Source organism: Ambystoma mexicanum, chromosome 3p, assembly GCF_040938575.1.
Source record: "Ambystoma mexicanum isolate Mex_15411 chromosome 3p, UKY_AmexF1_1, whole genome shotgun sequence".
In the NCBI taxonomy this organism is placed as follows: Eukaryota; Metazoa; Chordata; class Amphibia; order Caudata; family Ambystomatidae; genus Ambystoma; species Ambystoma mexicanum.
The window spans coordinates 333,515,385-333,542,778 of NC_090925.1; the positions used below are offsets into that span (position 1 = coordinate 333,515,385).

Here is a 27,394-nt window from a genome sequence, read left to right on the forward strand (position 1 = left end):
GTTAGAAATCTAATCGGTCCGGCCATATGGGGTTGCTCCGCCTAGGACCACTGGGACCACCGGGATCATCTACAAAAGATACATGGGGGAACATGTCATCAGGGTACTCTTGAGTGGTGACTGCCACACTGTTGAGGTGAGAGTTCAAGGTAAATAGGGATTGGGCAGGACTGACGTTCTCAGCCTTGGCATCCTGGACGGTTGCCAGCACATGGGCAACAATTGAAGGTTATGAGAACGGCCCCAAGGTGCTGCTTGTCCCAATAAGCTTGCCATGCTCCGAATCCCTAGGCCTCGAGCCAGGACATTTAGGTCTCAACATTATACTGTATTGTATATTTTGTCCCAAAGAGATGGATGGGAATGAAGGTCTAGGTATACCCCTGTCTGGCTCTAATGAATAAGTAGTATCTGCGAGCTGTGAGTCACGCGCGTGGGGGACCTCATTTCCAATTATTCTGCTCAGCAATTTGAGGATTTTAGCCATTTTTACTACGAGTGTCATTACCTCCATGGCCTCTAGAGACTTGTTCGAGCTACGTTCCTCTGCGTCAGATCTGAGCTGGTGGGAATCTTACCTTCCATCAACATTTGTTTCTTTGCTTCTCCTGGGAGAGCTAGGTCCATCGTCTGGGACCTGTTCATTGTCTGTACTTTTTCAATGCTGGCTCAAACCTGCCTTTCACTGATGGCAAGTGCACAGTTTGCCAAGGTTATCTAAGCTATTCCAGCTTGACTTCTTTGCTGGCTCAGCAAGACAGTGTCCCCCTGCAGTCTTCAGGCTTCTCAATGGCTCCCATTCACCTAATGTGGCTGCGTCCTCCATCTTGGTTTACATGGCCCTCATTTTAGTTGTGGTCTGCATTAAGCAAGCGTTTGTGTGTTTGCTTGCATTTCAGCATAGAAAAGAGTTTGCCTTCTAACCTAGTGGATGCAAGCATGTCTTTCCTGTCGAAGTGCAATTTGACCTAGTGTTCATGTATCTTTGTGTTTGGATGTATATATTTCGCGTGTCTATTGTACCTATGTGTGTTAGCCTCCACCATTGCATCATATGTCTCCTTCATGATTACAGCTCATCCTGTTGCTCCATCGCCTGCAGGTGTATTGCCTCAGTGATATCATCTGTGCAGGGTCTGTAAGGTTGCTTCAGGGAGTAACATCTTTTGCCTCAGCAATACAATGCTGGTGAGAGGGTAGATGCCATGAGTGAGGTGCAACGTTCATGTCTGAAATGTCGAAACGGGGGGTGGCCCGACGCAATGATTAACACGTTCATTTGCCTCTCTTCATTCCCCACCCTCTTCCACCCCCCGCACCTTTGCTGCTCCACTTAGGTTATCCTGATATTTCGCATGTTCGTCCACACTCGGGTCATCTGGCAGCACTCCCTGTCTAGTTTGCACCTGACCCAGTGTCCCACATAATTCCATTGCACCCGACCCAGTGTCCCACATAATTCCAGTCATCACATGGATAAAACAACTTTGTACCTGGAGAAAAGCAAGGACTCTGTTTTAGATGTGACTGCAGCCCTAAGTGTTTCCCATCGGTCTTTGTATCCACGTCTATTAATATTTTAATTCCTATAGTTTTCTGGGTTGTATTCTTACATTGTGCTATTGCTACTCTGATGAAACCGAATCCGAATAATACTAACACTAGTGCAGCCATGAGTACTTTTAGGGCGTTAGCCATCCAAGACAGGATCCAGGAAAAGATGAATACCAACCAATCGTTTGCCCCAATTCTTCTTCCATATTAGCATGCAGGTCTGACAGCAATGTTGCTACTGTGCGGGTCCTGTTTTGCTCATCGTGGGCAGGTTTGTAGGTACAGCAGGATGGCCCAATTTGTGTGCAGACGCCGCCCTCCATTGCTGTAATAAGGTTGTGAACATATCGGTTTTGAAGAGTCACGAGTCCCACGGTTAGGAGTTCTTCCTTAAAGGCATTGAATCCTTTTAGTGTTGAGTTGATCGTCTGTGAAAGTTCCCACTGCGTAATCTGCAACCACTTGGCATTCATGTTCGTCTGTATATTCCAGGAACAAGAGGTGAAGAACATCTCTGTCCTGCTGAACCGCCTGTGTTCCTCTGGTATTGCGTCAAGTGCCTCTCCATCTTCTTGGAGATGTAATTTCCTCTTTACTCTGTTCAACTCCATCATCCTTCAGTGTGTGTCCGTTGTGGGAAACCCATCTGGGGTCTGAGACAGGCATGGTATCAAGAGATAGCACAGACAACAAGAACAGCAGTCTCTCAAACCCTTTTTTGAAAGCGGTAGGTTGGTTGAAACCCCCGTTTTAGTTTATTTTTTTTTATTTTTATTTTTTACATTTTTTTTTTACTGTAGAAATAAGGTGCAGTTTTCCCAACCTAAATAAACTAAGTAAAGTCTGTAAGGCCAAACCAAAAGTTGGCTGTGTCAAAACCTATGCTTGCCCTGTCTAATACTAAACACAGTATTGGGATGTTCCTAGATAACTAAAGTGTCCAAAACAAATATGGAGCTACCTCCCTTCCCCAAGTTCAGGATACAGTTCCAATAAATGCTTGTTTCAGCCAATTCACCTTGCTTTGGGATTCCCTTCCCCAAGTCCAAAACACACTTGTTCTTCACATATAGTGTTCACTTAATTTCGCAAGGTTCCACAAGAGCAGAAGGTTCCCTTCCCCAAGCTTAATGTACTTTTCATCACGGTTCAATTGTCACAATATTCAACAGGAACTCAGGGTTCCCTTCCTCAAGCTCAAAAACACTTCTTAAAGGGCAGCGTTCATGACTTCCTTTAACAACTTTCATGGGTTGGTTGGGGCTCTCTGTTCTTGGCACAGTTGACAGACCTCATGGTCCACCCACTACAGGTCACGCAACCAGTTGCTCTTGTAGTTTCTTAATTAGTTTCTTTCAGGTCTTCCTTACTAGGCTTCTTTCTTGCCCAAGCTTTTATCCAAATATTCACTGGCAGGTGACTTGCTTCCTTTCACACCTTTTTATATATTCTATTTTACCGGCTTTCAATGGTAGCCTCTTTCTCCCTTTATTCTCGTTAGCAGGTTTTCCTGACCAAGCTTTTGCGCACACTTCACTGCTCCCACTTCTGCGGTTCACTAACAGCTTCTTTATCTAGTTCATACTCTTTAACACTGTTCACTCTCAGCCAATTGTTCAGAGGCCTTCAAACCTGTACAACTTTGTTATCCGTAACCACTCTGTTACATAGTTTCCAGACACTCCATTGGTTGCTTCACATTCGTCTATTCTCTCATTATTCTTGTTCAGAGGCTTTGGAGAACGTACCGACTGTATGCAACCACTCTGATACAATGTAATTCACTTTAGCTTTCATACGTTCGCGCACAGGGTTTCTAGCATTACTTGAAACTCACTGATCGAGTTGCTGCTTCCCACAGCTTCTCCGCACACACAATGTCTTGCGTTTGAAGATGGCTGATGGGCAACGCACTGGCCTTGAAAGCAAGACTTCACGGAGCAACACATGTTCAATCCCCAGGTCTACGCTTAGAAACCACTGGGTATTAAGCGCGTTATAAATAACCAATTACAATTGAGGTCAGAGTCTCACTTCCTGCCCCTCAGACACTCCTGAGTCGGTTCCTCCGCCTAGGGGAACGAGCACTCTGCAGCCACAACAAAGGAACAGTTGCCACAGTTCCCTTCTTCGTACCTCACCAGTACCCTGGAGACACTGTTCCTTCACCCTGCTTCTGCAGACTGCCACATTCTGCATGTCTTCAGCTTCCCGGCGCTCAGTTTACTACAGGCTGGACCTGCCTCCCTGCTGTCTCTCCTGATGAACTCTTCTGCTATGTTCCACCTTTTATACACCTGAGCCCTGTCAAGGGGTTTCAGGTGGGATACGTTGGCCTTTTTTGCCTGGTCGTTGTTAATACAATGAATGGGACATGCCTGAAATTAATTTCTGTATTCCTTGAAATCCCTCTTCGTCCCAGTACTAGAGTGGTGTTTTCTATGAGAAGTGTTCATTCTTCTTCGAGGCGTCTTCCTCTCCTCAGTACTTCGTGGGAACTCGAGGGGAAAAATAGTACATGAGCGAAAATAGCCCATGAAGGCTGAGGGTGGAGAGGGTAAGTCGGTGTTAGTAAAGGAGGATACCATGTCTTGCCGTCTGGCACCCTCTTCCCAATCCCCAAGGACCCTCCACCCAGGTAATCCTCCCTTGCTTGTCCACCCCCAGGGTCGGGATCCAGAAGTGATGGTCCTTCCCTGGCCTGAGCAAAAGATCCCTGAGGAGTAGCTATGAGAGTGCCTTTCGGTTTCTCACAGGGGTACTATCAAGGCTGGTGTGTTCACTAGTGCCAAGGAACATATTCCTCTCCAATTTGGGCGTAGCTTCATATAATCTCTGGAACCACATTCCCAGTAGTGGTCCGTGAGTACTGCTGTTACTACTTTCATGCCAGGTATCTTCAAAATGTGTTTGAATTCTCTGTCTGTTTTCTCCAACCTTCACTGGACCATCATTCTGATAATATAATGATGCGTTCTTGAGGGGTATTATGGGGAGAGGACTTGCTTCGTTTTCTACCCATGTGAGCAATTTTGAATACTCTGCCCAATCCTCGAGGCACTCATCATTTTCTTTCTGCACCACTTCCACTGGAACTGTCGGGAGCGCTTGTGCTTTGCATCCCATCAGCCCTTTGACCCATTCTTCTCCTGTGCATACCTGCCCATATACTTGTAATTGTGGTCTCTCCCAGCATCCAGGCAAGCATCCAGGCATTCCCCCTAGCCCCCTTTTGCTTTTAGAGCATTGCAACTCTTTTTGTGTTACTATTCTAGTCTCCCCTCTGTGGAGCCCATTCAGTATCCATCATTTTATCTGCGCTCCAGTTATCATCTATCATTGTGTTTTTATATAGCTGTCCTCCTATGGGAAGGGCTTTTGTGACATCCATTTTAGTGCGTCGCACTTACCTTGAAATTTATGGTGGTGCAAAGCGCCAGGTGCATTGGGCACTAGGCTCTAGTTGCTAGTATTTCAGTGGCTATGAAAGTCCTGGAGGCGCTTATGGCATAGAGAATGAGCGAGCAAACGTAGTAGCTCTTCCCTGAAGCATCTGTCCCCACATGGGTCATGTGCTGGTGCCAGGTTATTGGTGACTGTTAGGCACGATTGTGTGCAGTGCCCTTTTGTAGGCTACAGCAACCTTGTCCTCGTGGTAATGGGGAACCCAGCCTTTGGTATAAGTCTGTACTACACAGGTTGGTAGTGTGGCTGAGCAGCCAGGCTTATCTGAAGAGGAGTCAATGTGAGCAGTAGGGTTGTTGCACAGAGATTCACAGTGACATGTATTCAAATAAACTCACACACTCAAGGTTTCTTGTTCAAACTATTCATTTAGCAGTCAGTTATATAAGCCTTCTTCAGAAGGGAGAAAAACATGTAACACTTCAAAATACACTTAAAAAACGCACTCTTAGTTTCCCTAATTAGATTATACCCATTGGGGATGACACACAGACCCTTCCTACACCCTCAGGTGACTTGCATAACTAGGACACTATGGACATTGATTTATCACTGGTACATTTAGAGTAATACTGAGTTTGGTGCAAAGGTTAAGTTGGGGAATAAAACAAAGGTTAACAAATAATTCATAAACTGGTAAGTACTTTTTAAACACTCCAATGCAAAGTACATTAACCCATTCCTGGGGAAAGGTGAAATCACAAAGTCAGAGGTATGAATAGTCTCTCAGGGGAGCTAGGACAGCCAATGTTAGTTGAGCAAAGTCCAAGGGAGCTGAAGATCTTCTTTGCAGGTAAGTAAGTCTTTCACAGTGTTTCCAGAAAGGTTTGTAGAAATAGATCAACTGAAAGGCCACAAGCTGGGAGGCTTGTGAGGGGCAAAGCTGCAAGCAACTCTGCAAGGGCAACCACGACAAGTCTCAACTGAGAACAAGTAAGACTACACAACAATAGTTAAGTCCTCTCAACTTTACAGTACCTTTGGTTCGAATAAATGGTTCCAGCTGGCTTCTGTTCCTGTGTTGCTCTGCAGATCCTGCAGAGGGAGGACGTCTGGGGACTCCTGCACTACAACTTGAGTCAGCGGCAGCAATGGGCAAACTTCAATTCAGCGGCACTTTGCAATTTCAGCTCCTCGCGTCTATAGCACATAGCACCACTGCAGTCTCAAGGATACCACTCTGGACTTTACTCGCATCTGGGGTCCAGCACTCTGCTGAGGTGGCTTAGGTTTGGTCCGTCTTGCTTCAAGGGAGTCCGGGGGCTATTCCTTCAGCACAGGTCCGTCTTGAAAGCGATGCACTCGGTTTGGTGTTCCTCTCCCTGACACTTCGGTTCCAGCAGCAGTGGAAGTACAGCCAGCTCCAAGAGAATGTCCAAACGAGTTCACTTTGGGGTTGATTGGTCCCACCAACCCAAAGGGAGAAGTTGTCCTTGCAGGGCTTCTCTAGTCGAAACTAATTTGGAGCTTCAGCACAGCAGCAGGGCTTCGCCGGGTAAACCAATGGTCCAGGAGATGCAGCAGGCATCTCTTCCAAGTTCTTCTTCGGAATCCTTTGTCCAGTGGTCGACTGTGCCTTGCAAGCCAAAAAGCCTCAGCTTTTATGCAGGTTTCTCCCATTCATTCTCAACCTAGATGTCGATCACACAGCAGGGTGGCTGTCCTCTTGAGGACAGCCAGCCGGCCAATCACGTTTGGGTGCATTCCTGTAACCAAGGGGATTAAGCACCGGGAGTTTGGGGTACCTCCCTCACTTCCTGCCCCTGCCAGACACGGGCCAATGAATCCCGCCAAAGCGAACAAAGGGACAAGACCTGGTCTGCCGCGCAGGATAAATCTCAAGAAGGACCTTTCCAACAAGAAATGGCAAAAAAGTAGACCATGGCCATTTTGACAAAATGGTCACCCATGGGTGTCTTACGGCAGCTGCAATTGCAGCATGCGATAAAAACACACAATGGTAGTAAAAAGTAAACCACTGCCACCAGCCATTAATTGTAGAAAGGTTAACATAAAATTGTTACATGCGAAACTAGACATAGAGGGGATACTAAGAAATGTAAGTAAAGTAAATTTCACTTCACTGCTCTTGGAAACAGTAGTTTATCCAAGAGAAGGTATTTAAACCTTGGGGAAATCTATTCCCTGTGCCACTGCACTGAAGGTGCTGTGTGTCACAATGTAAAGATGATGCCTATGAAGTTTATCAGACTCCAAAGTCCAAAAGAAACACAGAATACAAATCACAATAAAATACATGAGAGAGTGGGGAAAAAGGTCTCGCTCTCTCCACGTTAGAAATTAAAAGTCCTAAAGTCCAGCAAAAAGAGCTGGGGGGTCTCTAAGGTAGAGGGAATTAACACATTTCTGAGAATTCTCCCCAATAGTGATGTGGGCCGAACTAGTCATGTGGGCATTCACATGTTGAAAGTTATTGATTCTCTGTTTGAGCCTCTTTATTTCTTGGGTGGCACTGGTGAGGGTCATTACTTCAGTTAGTACAGGAACAGGTGTCACATTGGCATATATTGGTTCAGATTCATAATACATTGTTGCTATTCGTAATGCTAGGAGGGTAAAGAGACGTTGGAATGCAAAAAATATGACAATTGCCTTAGTGGTGTAATTCAGGTGTTGCAAGTGTGCACGTCCATTTCTTTGTCTGTAAGCTATCACTCCATGCTTAGCTAAATCTACAGCATTATATACCATTGTCTTTCTTCACCTTTCTGACCTTGTTTTCTGAATACTAATCTACAAAAAGAACTGTATTCAAATTGCCAGCAAAATGCGCTCACAAATGAATTGTGTTTTAGGATTAAGTTCGGCAGCATTGGGCACCTTTCTCTACTTTAATGCTTGGAAACTGTTCGCAGTATGTAAGAAAGACATGGATAAAAAGTTGAATGGGCAGCATTTAAGATCTATGCTTTAGTTTTGTTAGAACAGCTCCTCTTTTCTTTCACACTGCAGGTGACGGTCTTCTCCCAGAAGTGAAGTTAACTCGTGCACAGTGGTGGCTTTATGCAAAGAAAGACAGTGGGCCTCATTACGAGTATGGAGGCAGCCATGCCCTTAGTAAGGGCATGGCTGCCTCCATACCGTGTTCCAGCTCTGGTTTCCTTCAATGAGGAATAACAGGGTCATTCCAACATTGGAGGACCCAGTAATTCCTCTTTGAAGGAACCAATCCCCATTCCCATTTGAGCCCCCATAGGGTCCCGACACATAGCCCACAAGTGCATCCAGTTCCACTCCATTGAAACTCTTCTTCCTTGATGTCCGGAGGCCTGAGCCGTGTCTGGGGTCCCAGCCTCTTGCGCAGGAACACACTTCCTCCTCTTGATAGGTGGTGTGGACCCTGAGTTGCTACTGCCGCTCAGGTCAATCTGGGCAGGGGCGTAGGTGGACTGGCCAATGGGAGCAGGCAATGGCATGACGGAAGGCCTGACTGGAGGCATTGTCTGCTGGGTGCTGTCGCCAGGGCCAGTGCCATAACTGCCTCGGTGCCAAGGGCCATCACCAACACAGTCCTGACTGGCTGACTCACAGCCACGGTGGTGTTGGCTGCATCTGCTCCTGCAGCTGCCACAACCTGGCTGCTTAGGGCAGCAGATGTCACTACTGCCCCAGACGCACATGGCTTGGCCACAGCAACCTTAGCCACACGTGCCTTGGCCTTCCCGACGCGGAAATCTGCCTGGGAGTCTTCCTGTGCCTGTGCCAATACAGCCCGCGGTGGCTGACCCCGAGCCTGGGTGGTGGTAGCCGCAGCTGCACCTGCAGCTTCCACAACCTGGGGGCTTGTGACAGCAGTTGAAACTGCCTGTCCGGTCAGATGGCAGCTGGGGATGTCTGCAGCAGCAGCTGCATCACGCTGACCCGCTTGGGGGGGGGGGGGTGCATAAGCTGTCCTAGCATGTGCCTGGACATCCTGCCCTCATGGACCACCCTGGCCATGTCCCCTTCTGTGGCCACCTTGGCCTCCCTGGCCATGTCCCCCACTGCAGCCACCTTGGCCATCCTGGCCACGGGCACCACCGCAACCACCACAGGGAGGTTGCCCCACTTTGCCCCCACCATACCACTTGATGACCTCCCAGCCATGACACTGATGAACTAGTGTGAATGGGAGTTGCACACAATTGTCCTGGGCAATTGGGGTGAAGGGGGCCAGGTATGTGATGAAAAATGTACCCCTGTGCATCTGTGAGGCTGTCTTTGACCCCTGGGGAAAAATGACGAGTCACGCAATGCTCAGGCAACCCAAAAAACAAAAATAATGTGCACGCGACCCCTTGGTAGCCCACGTGCATGGAATAAACATTCCGCAGTACGCCGTGGCACCCAGGAACACACAAAATGCATGCACGTGGAACACGCAGGCTACCCTGACCTCGGAAATGGGGTACGCGACACACAGGGGCAACCACAGTGGGGGGAAAAAAACCATGTGCGACTCATCGTCTGCCTTGAAAGAAGACACACACATGCACCCGGGCGCGTAGGCAACTCCCCTGCCAAAACAAGAAGTACAAACTGCAACCTTAATGAAGATATCATGCGTGTGAACCCTCAAAAGAGCAGAATCTCACACGTCCGTCTCCACGAAAAGCACGTACAGCGAACTGGTGTCCTATGCGGACCTTTAACACGTACCGAAGGCAATGTTCGCACACATAACGTCACTTACGTGCTAAGGGCCTTTCCTCGAATTCCACGCTAACACGCTGTTTTTGCATTGTGCGGAGTCGCTCTACATCAAGCTGGCCACGTGACAACACACGGAAGACTATGGTCCTGCCCACAAGGGCATTTACCTGCCCCACAAGGCCCCAAGCTGCTTCCTACGAGCCATCTGCTGCTGCCAGCCCACTCAGTGTGCCTGCTGCCTACGTGCCTTGCAATTTGGTGCCTGCACAGAAGCCATTGCCAGGGATCCTGTTGCCGAGATCACCTCTGCTGACACAGAAGACTCCTGACTGCTGTACCATCGCTCCACAGCCCAGCCCCAGCCCCAGGACCCAGTTGCCCACACACACCTGCCTCGGGGGTTTCCATGTCAGACCTGCAACATCTGGGGCCAGTGGTAAACCCCCCCCCCCCCCCCCGGCAGAGGGCTGCCAGCTTCAGTCCTAATGAAGTTGGCATCCTGGTGGAGCAAGTCCTGGGGCATTATGATGCCCTCTTCTCAACATTGCGCCTCGACAAGGAAGGACGGAGTAGAATCTGGGCAGACATCGTGGGTGCCATCAACGCGCAGGGGGTGGCACCCCGCGACTACGACCGCGTCCGGAAGCACTGGGAGGACTTCAGGTCCAGTACCCTCAGCAAGGCCCGGTGCCTCGTTGCGGTTGATGATGAAGTGGGGCGCCGGGGCCATTTGAGCAACAACCAGATGAGGGTCCTGGAGCGCATGCACCCAGCGCTTTACCACCAGGTCCTACAGTTGCAGCTTCATCTGGAGTAGAGTGGTAAGTGTCCAGTGTAGTGCATGTTGAGGTGTGGCTGGAGTGTGCACCTTGGCCTTATGTCTGCCATGCCTCATGTATAGATGTCTGTGTGCAGGGCCATGACATGCTGCATGCGAGTCCAGTCAAGCGTGTTCCACATCAATGGTGTCTGTGTTGCAATGCATGATGTGCACCAGCATGTGATGACGCACACGTTAGCATGCCTGTGTCTGAACTTGGTCATGTTTGGGATGTGAGACATGGATGCTTATGTCGCCTTCATGGTGTACATATGTGTGTCTGAGTAGTGAGTGTGACTGACTGGAAAACGCCATGGATGAATGACACATGAGCATCACAATGTGAGATTGACTGATGCAGCACAGTTGTCCATGAGTGCACTGTGACGGGATGTAGACATGGCCAGATGCATGACTGTCCGGTGGTGTGTGTGAATGTCCCATGATGCTTGTGAGGTTCAGCTCCCCTTCTGATGTTCCCGCAGTGCCTTGGATATGGATGTGAATGTCTGTTGCACGTGCCATGCTTGTTTGTGCATGTGTGTTGCTTGCACTGACCGGTGTGTTGTGGAGGGGGATGATGGTAATGACGTTTGACAGTGCTACTCATGTGCATTTGCTTTGTCTGGCAGACATTTGTTCGGTGCACTGATGCTTGCGTTCAATGTCTCCCTATCTACAACGCCAATGGAGGAAGAGGGCAGAGACGGCGTTGTGGAGCAAAGCGGCAGGGATGCCTCCACCAGGCGGAGACGCAAGAGCCAGTCACCCTCCCAGGTTACATCATCTTCCGGGAGCGAGGGAACTGGTGCCGGGTCCGCGATTATGGCTGCAGCTGCCGAGGGGATGCCCAAGAAGGCGAGGTTGGACGTGGGCTCCTCGGCAGCGGAAAGGACAGGTGAGCCCCCACAGGGGCAATCCGATGCAGAAGATGGTGCAGAGGCATCCCGGTCGGTGCTGGGCGAGGTGGAGGAGGAGGCTGCATCAGAACCGGAGGCCTGGAGGGGGTGATGCCACAGGTGCAATTGGTGCAGTCCAGGGGCAGGAGGCAGCGCAGGTCACCACGGAGGGGCCTGTGCCTAATCCTGTCCCTGATCCTGTGACTGCATCAGTGGGCACCTGCAGGCATGCCTCAGTCCAGGCCGGTCCGCAGGTAGAGGATGAGTCCACATCAACTGACCTTCCTCTACCTGCAGACCACGCAACCCGTGACAGGGTTGAGCCCGTGCTAGCCAGTGGCGCGATGTGCATAGCAGTAATTCATGATGATGTGCGTGGTTCCTGGCGGGACCATACACGTCATCACGTAGAGGTCTATGCCATCCTGAACTGGCTAGCACGACTCATTGTCGCAGGTTTGCTGCATGTTCTGGGCCCTGCTGCGACCTCCTCCTCCTCCTCTTCCTCCACTATGCGCCAGTCGTCCTCCCTGCCGTCTTCCAGCCCAGATGCCAGCAGGGCCCCCTCTGGACCTGTCCCAGCCACCGAGGTCAGTCTGGTGGAGATCACATCCCTGCCACAGTCGGGAGTCCGAGGTTCAGCAGAGGTGGTCACCCCAGCAACAGGACCACTGGCAACGGAGGTTGTGCAGGCACCTTCGAGCAGGGCACGTGCATGACTGCTCCGGGGGGGGGGTGGTGGTGGTGGTCATCATCCCGAAGGCAGTCCTGGTGGAGCAGGCACAGGGCTTCAAGGCAGCGACAGGCTCAACATAGGCGGCGTCAGGACTCTGGGCCAACAACACCACAGGAGCAGGCATCGGACGACTGGCAGGAGGACCCAGGAATAAGTGTCTTCCGTGTGGCAGCGGATGGGCCAGCAAATAGATGCAGAGCGGCAGCGGGCACGACGCACCATGGCAAGGGCGGAGAAGCTCATGCCTCGGGCAGAGAGGCAGGCGGAGTACCTCCGAGACTCGCAGGTAGTTTGAGAGGAGCACGACTGAGTCCCTGCGAGCCCTCGAGGATAGAGCGGAGTCCCGCCTCCGGGATATTGATAGTTTGATGATGCCCCAGCCCAGATTCTTGGTGATATCGGTGAGTCGTAAGACTAGCACGCCGCCCGTGTATATAGTTCTGTAGTGTTAGGTTTCCTTTATTTTTTTATTATTTGGAGTCCATGGACTTCGATTTGTGATAGTTTCTTTTTTGTAGGGTTTTTGGGGTATCTTGTTTTGACTATTGGGGATCATGGACCCTTCATCCTTGTATATAGTTGGACTTTGTTGCTTTTTTTTTTTCCTTTTTATTTTCACCATAAATTAATGGTTTTTTTTTATTTACATTTGGAACAGGAGGACTGACTTTGGACATGGACCTCTTTCTGAATTTGCTTTTTTTGGATTTTTGGAGTCCTATTTGATTTGCTTTTCATTCATTTCATTTTCATGTTTATTTTTCATTTGGTGTGTTATTGGAATTTTGATACATTTTAATTCATTCAATTCTAAATTGTCTGCTCTCAATGGTTTGGTGCATGCGTCACTCGTCATTGGCTCTGTCATGTGTCACTGCTGTGCAGCAATGTTGGTCATGTCTTTGGGTGCGTGCATTTGTGATTACCAAGCCATGGGGCATGTACTGGGGAATGGGGCCAATGGATAGGTGTTGGGGGAGAGCAACGTGTGGTGGCATTTGGGTGGACATTTGCTTCATGTTTACATGTTGGGAAAATGTGTTTGGTGGCGGGACATGAGTTGGGCCTGCCTGCAGGTTGCCGTCACTGGTGGGGGGTGGGGGGACATCAGTTGGGCCTGCCTGCAGGTTGCTGTCACTGGTGGGGGGACATCAGTCGGGCTTGCCTGCAGGTTGCCGTCACTGGTGGGGTGGGGGGGGCATCAGGCAGGCCCTGCCTGCGGTGTAGGCTGACATGTGGGCTGCCTGCGGGGCATGGTCATGGGTGTTTGGGTCCCTTGTGGTGTGGGCTGCCTGCGGGGTATGGTCACGGGTGTCGGGAGGGGGGGTGTTTTCCCCTGTGGTGTGGGCTGCCTGCGGGAAATGTGATGGGCTGCCTGCGGGGCATGGCCACTGGTGTTTTTCCACCCCACAGCCAAATTGCGTGAAAACGACATTGCGTACACCCGCGCCAGCCAAATCGCATGAAAACTGGCTCGCATACCCCCCGTAATCGTGCACCCTGCTCGCAATTAGTTTGAGAAGGCCCTTGCATCCTGCCATCAGCTGCGAACACCCCCTACAGGCAGCCCACACCACAGGGGATGCCCCACAGGCAGCCCAGACCACAGCGTGGCCCCCCCCTCACCCGTGACCATACCCTGCAGGCAGCCCACACCACAGGGGATCCCCATCACCGTGACCATACCCTGCAGGCAGCCCACACCACACGGGACCCCCATTACCCCGTGACCATGCCCTGCAGGCAGCCCATGACCCGTGACCTGCCCCGCAGGCAGCCCACACCACAGGGGACCCCATGACCGTGTCCATACCCCGAGGCAGCCCATCACCCGTGACCATGCCCCGCAGGCAACCCACACCACAGGGGACCACCATCACCCGTAACCATGCCCTGCAGGCAGCCCATCACTGTGACCATGTCCCGCAGGCAGCCCACACCGCAGGGGACACCCATCACCATGCTCCTCCGGCAGCCACACTACAGGGGACCCCCAACACCCATGACCATATCCCGCAGGCAGCACACACCACCGGGGACCCCCCCAAACACCCATCACCACACCAGCCCTTTCCACACGATTTGGCTGGCACAAGCAAGGTATGGGATTTCGCAGGGGTACGCAAGGCCATTTTCACGCGATTTGGATTGCGTGGACAGGGTACGCGTATTCACGGGTTTACGGTAGGCCCTTTTCACGCCATTTGACTGGCGCGCACGGGGTACACTATTTCGCTGGGGTACGTGAGGCAGTTTTCACACGATTACGATGGAGGGGGGCTGTGTGCTGGGCCAAGGATAACGCGGGGCCTTTGCGCCGTATTGGACACTTCACTGGATTTTTCCTGCGCAAGCTGTGGTGTTGGGGGCGTAACTGCTGCTGCTGGATGTTCACTGCGCCACGGCTGGTAATGGCTCGGGAAATCCATGCACGAAAAAGCTGTTTTTCACTGCACCTGGCACATGCGTAACGCACACTCCCTCTCTGCGCAAAGCGCTGTTGAGACTTCTGCGCTGGATTACATGAATTGGCCCCTTAATCTGTTGTTATACTGCTCTTGCAGGAATATTGTCTGGTATCGTGGTGGGGATAGCGGGGAAAGCCTTATCTACCATGGGTGTTGCCCCCTTTGGATGAAGCCGTACTGGGAAAAAAGCCCCAAACTGAGTGTAAAGCCAGAAAAAAGTACAGGGGGCTACTGCATTGGGTAAACTGGGGGCTTTCTACCCAACAGCCCCCTCTGACCTCTCCATACTGGTATTGGCTCTGCTGTGCTGCAGCCCTCATTTTTTCAGCTGAGCCGCAGGAACCAGTCTTCGCTGGGTTTTAGACACCTCTGTCTCGTTTTTTCGCTTCTGGGTGGTAGTGTGTGTTAAATCTTCTTGACCTGTGTCAACCCCTGAACATCTTGCTTGGACTTGGTGATTCATTTTCCCTTATTCCTAGGTGAGTGGGGCTCTGTTTCCCCCTCACCTAGTCTTTTACTTTTTTTGTGGGTGCCCTTATTATTGCTCTCCATAGATTGATAGGCGTTATAGTTCTCTATAACTTTGGACTGAGTGTATAGTACTATGTCAGCACACAGCATTTTAAATGCTCCGGCTTCCTTTTTAATTCTCTTATTATTTCTTGGGTGAACTATATTTCCAAGAAGTAAAGTGGGACTTCCATCCCCTTTAGATTTTATATAGTGAGCCAGCACACACCACCTTAGGTGGAGTGCTGGGGGGATGCATTGTATCCCCTTTCTTACTTGGTAACAATTTTGTTACAATTGCAAGTTTACTTGAATCGCTGATGGCATTGAAACTACTTTTATGGCTTTTAGTCATTATTGCTCGCAGGCTGTCAAATCAGCCTCTGTAATGCATAGAAGGGCCACTATTCTGTGTCAGAATAGTGGGCTCCTTTTTTTTTTTTTTTTTTTTAGCAGTTTCGAGTTTGCTTGTTGTTAGTCTTCTGTTATTCTAGGCGGGAACGACCTCAGTTGAAGTGTTGTCTTCGGCGCGACTCCTTTGTATTCCTGCCAGATACTCAGCATGTCTGAGAAGGCAGGAAGCGAGGGAGGAGCCCAAAACTCTGCAGCCCTTTTGTCTTTCACCTTGCCTGAAAGGAACCACATCACAATGTGTGGCTTGCTTTCCTGATTGGACAGCCAGACTGCCCCTTTCTGTAAACTGCAGAGAGAATTTGCAGATGTTGTGCTGTAGTTCCTGATAAATACTCTGATCCTAGAAGCTGCTGACAAGTGGACCACTGGAGCTGAAATCGAAGAGGAAGATGAAAAGATGTCGGTAGCAATTTCCAGTGACCGGAGAGCGTGCAGTGTAACTGGAGACTGATGCAACCATTCCTTCCACTCGATCTGGGGGTCCCGAAAATGACGACTCTTACCTAGACGCTGGTGAGACCCATTAGTCAAGAAGACCTGCATTCTGAGCCATCCCACGATGTGCTGCGACCTTGCTGGGATGCAAACTGCCAATACCATGGGACCTCAAGCCTGAGTGCAGTGGATGATCTTTTAAAGTCCGAATCAGTCCAAAACTTTGGAGGACTCCTGCTGCATCTCCATAGACCCGATTCGAATCCCTGACGTTCCCTCACCAGAGTGCAGGACTGAGCGAGTGAAGAGAATCCGACCAGCAATATTCATTCTTCATCTGGCTGCTGTAAAAAGGCACCAAATCCACAAAGCTGTGAGAAAGCGTTAAGTCTCCTTTGCTGGTCTCTGATGACTGCTGCAAGCTTCCATCCAGTTTCCAGTTCTTTCGTCTCCAGACCAAAAATCCAGGGACCGGGTGATGTGCTGCTGCATCCTGAAGGCATCCACTCTGAAGCTCTTCTTTTCTCCTAAGGTACTTTGTTGGCTTGGGTTTTACTTACCTTAAGTCTTGTGTGAATCATGCAAGGCTGAGTGGGTGATTCTTGTGGTTGGGAGTTTGCCCATACCACTTGCCCAGGCCTAATGCTGGAACGCATATAGGGAGTCTTCTACGAAATCCCTAAACACTCAACTAATTCTAAAGTGAATACTTGCTTGTTTGAGACCATCTCCTATGGAACTCTGACTTTCGTGCAACTGAACCCTACCATGACCTGCCTACAGCTGGCTCCTAGACTACTAGTGTCCCTCTTCTGCCTCTGTGAACTCATGCTATAGACTAGGGAAAGACTTTATGAGATGAGGATTCTGTCTTGAAAAGTATAATCCGTGTAAAAGTACTTTTTTGCTAAAGGAAGTTAGTGTGGTAACTGTATCTCTCTGAAAGAATAAATTACACAGTGTCATTAAGTCTATACTTACCTTTAAATTGCTGGTTGCTCCTTTAAAAAGTATATCCATTATTGTGCTTACTTTGAATGGTGTTTCCCCCTTCTGAAAATTAATAGTATTGTTAATGTTTTATCATTCTGTATGAGTGTAAATGCTTACCAACAGTCAGTGCTCCAGATAAGATTTTGAGGTGGGAGTATTTTACTCCCTATTTTTTAATCTTTGAGAGTATATGTGATTTCAAGAGAGTAAAAATGACGTTTCTCCTTTGCAAGAGAGTAAAATGAATGTGACATCCAGCCAATGTGCAAAAACTGTATAGAAATCATTACAACACGGCAGCTTTCTTCATTGTGTCGGAATACACCTTTCATTATTTCTCTAAGGCCTGGCCATTTGATCTCTCCTGTGTATTTAAATGTTCAAAACACAAAAACCTAGCCAATTACATAGTAAAGCAAACCTGAATTGTATTGTGTGTTTTGGGATTCAATAGTAGAATTTTGTGTTTTGATGTTTAATGAAAGTCCTCGTTTCCTGGAGCTTTTACTGCCTAATGGTATGCCAATATATGATACAACAGTGCAGAGAGGCAAGGCCAAATGGTTATTTATATAGTGCTTTTGGCAAAGTGCTGTACATAGAACATGTTTATCACAATTATCACCAAACCGATGTCGGTTTTTCTTTATCAACCTCAAAATGATGAAAGGCTGAGTTGGCCTTGCCGGGATTCAAACCTACAGATCACTCACAGATCGCAGCAACGAGCGGTCAACCGGCTGTGCTATCTTATTGGCTAACATTCTTCAGAGGTCAGTAAACTGAGGTATAATAATCACAGTGCCTTAATGTTCGATGAACCATCTATGAAGCGCTACATAAAGTTAAAATACCGATCTGGATTATCACAGGGACAGGTTTTGCTGAGTTTCTTTTTTCAGTTACAAATGTAAATTTCATTTGTTTGTTTTTGAACAGCGCTTGTACTTCCTAGAGAGTCAGGTTTCAGATTTTTTTTATTGTAGTCTTGAAGATTTGAGAGGCTAAAACACCTGTGATTGGTGTAATGACAATCACTCACACTTGAGCAAAGACTCTGCTGCCACTAACGATTTATAGTAATGTACCCCTTTGACGGCAAGGTTGAATGGATGTAAACTAGACAATGCATACTTGTCATTTTACACACTGTTTTTATAATTAGAGTGTAAATTAAATTGTAAGTGTAAAAATGATCTGCCTTCGCATGATTATGCACACAGCACAGGAACTCTGAAAATGACAAGTGTGCAATACTGGTTAGCTTTCACTGGGAAAAAATGCTTAATTTGTTACAAAAGATTAATTCTCAATTGCAACTTAGTTTGCCATTTTATTGATTATACAATCCTAAAATGCTACGAAAATAAATCTGCAGTGCTTCTCTTCGCTCCATGACGCACAACACAGCAGAAGCGGAATGGAAAGAAACCATTCCTTTTATCAGTGTGCAGTTTTTTTTTTTGAAAGGCTGCAGTGAAATAATTGTGTTTGAGGCTTTTCTCTACGGCTTGCAATTTACATCCATGCTGATGAATATCAAAATGAGTGTTCTGGTTTCTGTCAAGTAACCCGACCTTTGCAATGCACTCTGCTCTAAACGTGTGTGTAAATGGACACGGGGAAATGATAAAGCTGTTGTATTTACAATATTTTCATATGTAAAAAGGAATGGTATGACCCTTATCTGGAGGCCTGTCAATAGGGTTTAACTACCTTAAATAGCAGATTGTCATTTGCTTTCAAGTGGTTTTGCTTTCCCTGATCTGCTTAGTGCATTTCTTAAACAGTCTTGAAGTTAATACTGGTCTTTGAGTGGATTGTAGCCCCTCTTAAAAGTAGATGGGTATTTACTTACCTTGAACAGCTGCTGCTGTTCTAAATTTATAACATTGGGTTTTGTTTTCCCTGAATGGCTTAGTGCATTCTAGCATGTTCATTCTTCTCATTGAGTAGCTTAAGGCCCCTCCAGAAAGTATGAGCTATATTACCAGCTCTGAACTGTGCTCTACAAAGGAATAAATGTTAAACGGGGTATACGTGTAACTGAGTTGCTTTATTATTAAGAGATTTCTGTAACTGAGTGTCACTGCATGACTGACAGGGTCTACTACCCTTGAATTACTGATTGTATTCTAAAAGTATATATAACCTGGTTTTACTCCCCAAGAATAGCCGACTGCCATTCTGAATGTGTTGTAGGTTTGACCAACCTTGACTGCTTAGTGTATTCTTAATAAGGTTATACTTTGGGTTGTAGCCCATAAGTATTGAGTTGGTGTTAATAAGTGTTTTCATATGATATGTTATAGTACTTATTTATCCTGGCCTATTTGTATTTAAAGAACGATTTATTTTTACAATGCATAGTGTTTGTGTTTCTTTGTACCATATGTATGTTACCATTTCTTTGTAACAAGCTACAGTCCTCTCTCCCAACTAATATAGGCCCGACTGCTCTGTCCATGCTGTAGTAACAAGATTGTAGAGGAGCACAACTTTTGTTAGTTTGTCCTTAATGTTTTCAACAAATATTCTCAATTTTCAAAGTGTCTCCTGATTTCTTAGGTGCTACCCGAGCCAGATCCTGGGCTACAGAATCAAATCTAATAAGAGGTTTTTGGGATCACTTCAAAACAGAAATGACCATGGCCCTGTGCACACTTTTGGGCATCAACAATGCAAAATTATTCTTTTGTCACAATTTTGTTTTACCATAATTGTATTTAATTTTTAAAGAACAAATAATAAATAATATTAAATTTGAATACTTAACTTACGAATATTCAGAACAAATAGTACATCAACATAATAATTTCAAACTGAAGCATTTTCCTCATGCATAATGATACTTGATTCAAATATTGCAGACACTTAAATCATTTCCCTTTTGGGTTGTAATATCTCAACGTTAAATGTCAAAATTTACTCTATGATGAGTTCATTTCCTATTTTTTCAAAATAGCACTAGTCCAAAAGCTTTAGAATTCAGTCCGTAACTTCTGGCACATTGCCTGCTTGTAGGTATGTCTTTCTACTGCACGACGCGTTTCGGGCTGTCCATGCTACCAGTGTGTTCTGAGGTGGTACAGCCTTATACAAAGAGTGGAGTTTTGTACTGTCTAAGATGGTTTTATGTAGCCCTTAGTTGGACTTTAGAAAAACTTCCCTAACAGTGTGTGTGGATCATTATGAAACATTGACGCCAGTTGTCTCACTAGTTGCACAATATCTGATTTACCAGTGCTTTTTTGTTCCATTGCATTTTGGGACAGTTTTATTTCGAACAAATACATCAATGAAAGTACCTCACTAAGTGACTAGAGCTATAGCTCACACAATGTTGCTTAATCCAAGGGCCACAGCACACAGCAGAGAGAGTGTGTGAGCTACCACTGAGTCTTTATGAAGAAGGCCTCATCCAATGCTTTACTGGGACTGTATCTGTAGTCTCTTACAGAATTTGCTTTCCTCACACAGGCAGTCAACCAAATTCAAGGTTTATTTCCACTGTGTCAGCACAGAGCTTTTCAGCTGGTGGTGGTCAGAATGTTTCTGGGTCTGTATGACTGGCTCAAACTTGGGAGCAATTGCTGACAAAATGTATCGCCACAAGATGGAGCAGATGAGCAAAGCATTAGACATGAATTGTACTCCCCATGGTGTGCCATGTTTGGGTGCAGCTCTTTCGGTGCGGCATCTTGGGCACAGGACCCTTTTGGGCACGCCCTGTTGGTTTTGGCCAGCAGGGCACTGGGAATCTGCACACCTGGATAGTGCAAAAAGTTGGTGCTTCGGTTGACACATTTAAGCAAACACTATCAGCTCAATACATGCGCGCTCCATGCACAAATAGGTTGCTGTGTCCTGCTGGTCTTGCATAGCTGTGGGTCAGTTCCTTTCATCCCCTGATGTAGGTAATTAGAGAAATGGAACACCCGTCACCCCTGCCAGCCTTTGGATAGATATTACTTCGAGGAACATTAATGTTGTGGTCACTAAAACAGATGTGTTATGTTTTTTCTTTTCTTTGTACAGATTTTATGCAGGGGGCTCTGAAAGAAGTGGGCAGCAGATAGTTGGACCTCCTCGGAAGAAGAATCCAAATGAGCTGGTCGAAGATCTCTTCAAAGGGGCGAAAGAACACGGGGCTGTGGCTGTGGACCGGGCCACTAAGGGCCCTGGTGAGACCAGCAGAGCATCGGTGAGCACCATTGTTTAAATTACAGTTTTGTGTCTGTGGGCGAGCATCCCGTGAAATTCTTCTTTGAGGCTATCCCATAAATGGGTTGAATTGTGCAGAGGCACATGGCTTAGTGTAATTATTAGGGCATCTATATTGCCCAGAACTGTAAATGGTTATTTATAACGTGCTTAATACCCAGAGGTTTCTAGGCGCGGATCCGGGGATCGAACCTGTGTTGCACAACGTTGTATTGCTTCCAAGGTGAGCGCATGGCCCTTGAGCTACCCTCCCAGAAGATAAGGGAAACAACTTGCTTGGTGTAAACAAGTACGAGAAATGCTGGGCCGCCATCAGTCTTCTGTACTTTTCAATCGTTCATTCTCCTCTCCAGTTTTTCAGCAGTTACTGCCATACGTCTTACATACCTAACACCAAATTCCTGCATGGATTTGAACTGATATTAAGTGAGAAAGTTGCCATTGCAACTGGGGATCTCTTCCTGCTTGTACCATAGCACAGCATTTAATACCACTTTTCTTTGCCTTCCAGCCCTTTGGAGGAGGCGGCTACCGTTTGGGAGCTGCACCAGAAGAAGAGTCTGCCTATGTAACTGCAGGAAGAAAAACACCTGGCACCCAGGATGTGAGTATTCAGTCTGAGTGAAGTCTTGCTGCCTTGTTCCAGTGTTTAGCCCTCTGTCATCAGTTGTATGACACTGTCCTTTAGACCCCATCTTCACCCTACCATCTTTCTTCGTAGAAATACCCATGCTTTTGTGTATTTGGTTTCGTGGCTCTATAGAAGTGACCGGCTGGACTAAGGGAAGATGTTTGTTACTTTTTTCTTTTTGACTGTAATATATTACAGCCGTTCACTGAACATGTAATCCAATTAATCTTAAACTTTGGTACTAAAGAAGTTTCACCATGTCAGTTTAATACATTTTTGAGGGGGGGTCTTGCATACTAAATTTAATTCTCTCTTCGATAATCTCAATTGGCAACCTGGAAATTGTGCCCTCTGCCGGTTCGGCTGCTTACAATGCTAAGGTCATGGGCGAAGATAACATCATCAGCCCCTTAGAGGCAGGCTTTCAAAAGGGAAAGGGCATGGTAGATTGTCTTTCTATGATTATCCAGAAGTGCAATGTCTTACGCAAAGTTAAACTATTCTGTCTTCGATCTTAAGACTGCATTTGATTGTACCTCAGGATTTGCTTTGGCGGTTTCTAGCCAAGAGGAATATGCTGCAGTGCCTCGTAGAGCCCATCCAATCGTTATATAATAACAAGGCAGTGGTTTGTTTTGGGCTAGCGGGCAAGGTCACACCTTAATTTAATGTTACCAAGGGGGTGAGTGGGTGCATCCTCGCTCCTCTCTTGCTTTGTATTTTATTGAGAAGGTAATCTCGGGTCTTGGAGCTCCCCTGGCGTCTTTTATCAGGAAATGTGGAAAGTTAAAATATAGTATAAACCTGATGAAACCAAAACTGACTTTTTTAAGCTCAGGTTTGAGAAACCTCAAACTATCATTATTCGGGTAGGAAATTGTAGATTTGAGCCAAGTATTACTATTATTTAGGGACACCATTCCATGAGAACGGGTTCTGGACAGCACAGTCAGATAAATCCTGTGCTACATTAGAAAAAAATGGTGTTGATGTATGGTATGCCGTGTTTGGGTGCAGTATCTGTAGTCTGTAGAAGGGGAGCTATTGCTCCGGTTGTGGTATTGTATGGGAAACAAGCAGTTACTTCTGCTCTTTTCAGGACAGAACTCTTGGGAAATGTGAATCCCTCAGGATTGGATAGAGTTGAGAATACATTTTCTTAGTTTTCTCAGGGGACTCTGAATATGTTAATCCATCTTGAAGTTGATTTATGCTATAGAGGAAGGACATGGGGCCTCATGATATACTTCTGGCCTATCCATTTATCGTAATACATGAATCCACCTGCTGAGGTTGGAAGATGGAATATGTTTTTACCCTGGATAGCACATATTAAGACCACCCTTCATGACCTAGTGCTTTGTGACCTCTGGAAGCAGTCGCGGGAGGTAGTTGCAGACGTCCTCTTTCTTCTTCGGAATGGATCTTCCAGCGGTCGACTCTCGCTTCAGCATCAAGATCCTCGCCTTTTATGCAGGAACCCAGCCAATCAGCATGCATGCAACATTCAAACTTTAGGTGTTGGTGGTCTGAAGGAGACAGCTAGACACAGTCAGAACTGGATCTAAGAAGACATGCTGGAGGACAAAGACCTGAGGAGTTGGGTCTTCCCATCTTCCTGTCCTCCCTGACACACTGGCACCTCCGGGCGGGCTTCCCAATGAAAGCCTGTCGAAGACAAAGGAGTGAGCATGACTTCCCTCACACAGGTTAGCAGAGGAAGGCTCAAGAAAGGGCAAATCATTGTGAGTTAGCGAAAAAATTCACCATTGGGTAAATGTTATGTCCTTTACCACACCTACGATGGTAGACTGCATGTAAAAATCACAAAAGCCAGTAGAAAATATCCACTGCCACCAGCAACTCAAATAGAAAGTTACAAGAGAAGTGAGAAAAGGGTTACACTGTGTCCCCTCAGCACTCCACATATGGTGGGGTGTGCTGATCTCACAAAAGAAAAGCATAGGTAGGATAAAGAAGTATTCCCCCTATCCTGGTAACAGTATGTTATCACAGGAATATAAAAGAAAAACAAAGAGGGGAGCTCAAGGAGCTCCCACCAACACTGCACAGAAGATTCTGTGTGCTGCCATTTTTATTTTATTTATTTATATTGCGCGGGTAGCTCCCAAACCTTGGGGTGCACAAACATGGACACGTGTACAAACAAAGAATTGAGGCATAGACACTGGACAGGACATACAGGTGTGGAGTGATGACTGAGCGGGGGTCAGGTTATTTAAAGATGTGGGTTTTCACAAGTTTGCGGAAACGTAGATAATTTGCTTCCATTCTTATGTATGCAGGGAGGGTGTGCCACATGCCAGCCTCCAGGACAGGAAAAGAGTTCCCTGAACCAGATTTGCATTTGTATGCCATCAAAATGATGGAGGAAAGCAGACTGTCAAAGGTAACCAAAAGGAGTTCCCAAAGTCCCAGAAAAAGAATGAGTGAGGAAAAGGGTTCCCACTCACTCAGGAGAGTCGGATTAAAAACCCAAAAGACCAGCAAAGGGGTGGGGAACTCACTAAGTGGGGAGTATTGCACACAAGGCGTCATCACTGGCAAACAGTCGAATCAACTTCCGGGGCACCAGTGGTCCAGGGATGAATATCTGTTTCTAAACCATCAATCAGCCCCCCACCTCTAGTACACCAGAATGGGTCCGAACAGATTGGGACGCAAGTCAGTTATAATCTTTGTCCAATTTTGGTAACGTAGACAGAACGGCAGGCTTATCTCCGCAAGGTAGTGGATCGTTGGTTAGTTACAACACAGCGAAAATACAATTATTACCCAATGATAAAAGGGACTGTCCAGTCCTTGTATACAAATATCTACTTTATTATTACTACAACAGACAATTCTATCACTACAAAATATGAACCACCCTGTAAAGAAGCACGGAGGACTCACAATTTCACGAGGGAAAGGGATGCACTCTGGATACTGGCAGGAGGGTAGTTGGTAAAGTAATCAGTCTTACTGTTCAAGGGTATTTGGTTTCAGCACCAAGTGGCAAAGGGTCGTAATTGTCACTAGGAGCCTTCGGAGAAGGACCGGGGGGAGCAGAACCACAATGTACCTGGTGCTTAGAGGTTCTTGATGCTAGACAGCGTCGAGGCAGTTCCAGGGCGCTTGGCACCTCCCAAGACAGAGTTCGAGGCAGGAGACAGCTGTGGGTATCAGGCGGCAGGTAGTTCGGCAAGCGAAGCTGGGCAAACTGCAGGCTGGCCTACACAGCGGCTCAGGGTCAAGAATCATTCTCTGTGCTGGTTGGCGGATCTGGAACGCTGGTCGAGGCGTCTCGGATGGCTCTGGTGCCTGTGGCGTGACAGCAGTCAGCAGTTTGCGGTTCGAGGACTCGACTGTCTCGAAAATGTCCTTAAAAGATGGATGCTGGTTGATGCTAGCGTGGCACTCCTCCTAGCTTCTTTGCAGGGTTTGTGGCGTCCTTTCAAGGCTGACGTCCCAAACCTAGTGTTTGCAGGCAACGGCTTGTCCTTATTTCAGATACTCTATGGCATTCCCCACCTAAGAAGGTTGCTGGCAGAACCTAGCAGGGCACACTGTCTGCTGTCTGGGTACCGGTTCTGGGGCTGCTGGACGGGTCCTTGAGTCAGTATCTCCCTTTGTTCCCTGGGAGATGTTTAGGGGAGGTATCTTGCTTCCCTCTTGGAACTTCTGGCCTTCCTTCATTGATGGAAGATGCAAGGTAGACTGTACATTCAGCCTGGATCCAAATGAGTCCTCCTTACTCCTTTCAAAGTCATCGGATGATCTGCTAAGTGAGGATTTCAGCCTGCATTTAAAGCCAAATGGGCCCTAGTGATTGGTGCAGGTTAAGCCTATCTTAATGAACCAATCCTGCGTCCCCACCCACAGTCTTGTTATGCATGAGGTCAGGACCAGTGTGCTCTGCAACAGGAACAGGTGAGGGGTGACAACGTATACCGTCCCACCCATCTTCCCGTCTGTTGTAGATCAAAGTGTCTCTCTCGTTAACTGAGCCCTCTCATGATTAAAGGTCAGGTCTCCCTTGAAGTATATGGCGAGAGCAGACATCTTGTCTCCCCCAAATCACATACTTTTCCTTGCTGAAAGGGGTCAGCTATGCAGCGGTTTGCCTACGGTAAATAGTGGACTCAGACATGCATTTTACTGCCTTTCATACAGAGGGGTGGGAACTAGCTTCAAATGAACACATTGCATACTAAAGGGGTGTTGGCCCCGCCTTCCTGTTGTCTGTCCGGCAACTAAGCCACTTCACAGGCTTGTCTCAATTTCTCTTGTTAGTATGCACTGCCTCCAGCTGGATTAGACAAAGGGAAAACGGATCCAAGTGGCCTTTGATATTTAAATTAGGCTGCCCATGGCTGGAGGACGTGTGCCTTCCCCCTTCTTGAGATGCTTTGATGTATCCGTGACTGTCACATTCCAGCTGAATATGACGTGGGAAGATGGTGCCTGTAGGCTGTGTCTTCCTGGATTACACGTGACTGGGTTTCATGCGGTGAGAGATACAATGGGTGCGAAATGGCCTCACACATGTCAGAGGTTGATCTCGCATCATTCATTTTTATTATCAAATAATCAAAAAGCCCCAGGCAAGCGCACGCTCCCCGTGCGGATGAACGAATTCCTCACAATGTTATCACAGGAATATAAAAGAAAAACAAAGCGGGAAGCTCAAGGAGCTCCAACCAACAGTGCACAGAAGGTGTGCTGCCATCAAAATGATGGAGGAAAGCAAAGGTAACCAAAAAGGGCTCTGAACGTCACAGAAAAAGAATGAGTGAGGAAAAGGGTTCTGTCTCCCTCAGGAGAGTCAGATTAAAACCCAAAAGACCAGCAAAGGGGTTGGGATCTCACGAAGTGGAAAGAATTATACAAAAGATTGAATTTCTACCTAACACAAGGCGTCATCACTGGCAAACAGAATGTGCACTTACATTTTACTGCCACCAGCCTGTTCAGGGCACATTAAAGGGATGTTACTTGGAGAAAAGAAAGAAATGACACAAGTCCTATCACCTACTTTGTGCTGCATTGCAAAAACAAAGGAGGGAGAAAATGGGGAAATGCATTTTATGCACTGGTAGCCATCATGACTGATTGCACTTAAAGTGAAGTGCTGTTAAGATATTTTGTATCCTTGTAACTTTTCATATGTCTTTTTGGTTACTTTGACATTGAGACGAATACAAGCTGCTATGAGATTTGTACTGTTACGATCTTTTGCTTGTCACTTTTGTATCTACTGTGAATGCCTACTAAAGATGGCTAGCACTATAAAATGGCTGTGCCACGAGACTTTTGCTTGTTCTTTGGCCATATTGTTCTTTGCCTTCTTCCTGCCTTCTCTGTTCTGTAAATGCCTTGTATGAAAATCCCTTCCCAGGGGAAAGCTGCTGCTTTTGCAGGCAAGGTGGCTTTGTGTGTGTGAGCCAGGGGAGGCGGGTGGGACCGTCTGCTCCCAGTCCACATCCTCTGGCATCCAAATTCTGTTGCTGGACAGATTTGATAAACGTTGGTTGTCTATGATTGGACAACCCTGAGCTGTTTGGATGTTGCCGGTCCTTACCATTAGTG

The 27,394-nt window shown here is 47.3% G+C and overlaps 1 protein-coding gene across 2 annotated transcripts in view; it reads left to right on the top strand.

Moving 5' to 3' along the window:
• NSFL1C (NSFL1 cofactor) overlaps positions 1-27,394 on the top strand; it is a 336,045-nt gene that overhangs the window by 151,807 nt on the left and 156,844 nt on the right. For both annotated transcript variants that reach the window (XM_069650916.1, XM_069650915.1), the window contains exons 4-5: positions 20,986-21,151; positions 21,683-21,775. In XM_069650916.1, the coding sequence (XP_069507017.1) occupies positions 20,986-21,151; positions 21,683-21,775 (259 nt within the window). The remainder of the gene's footprint in view (positions 1-20,985; positions 21,152-21,682; positions 21,776-27,394) is intronic.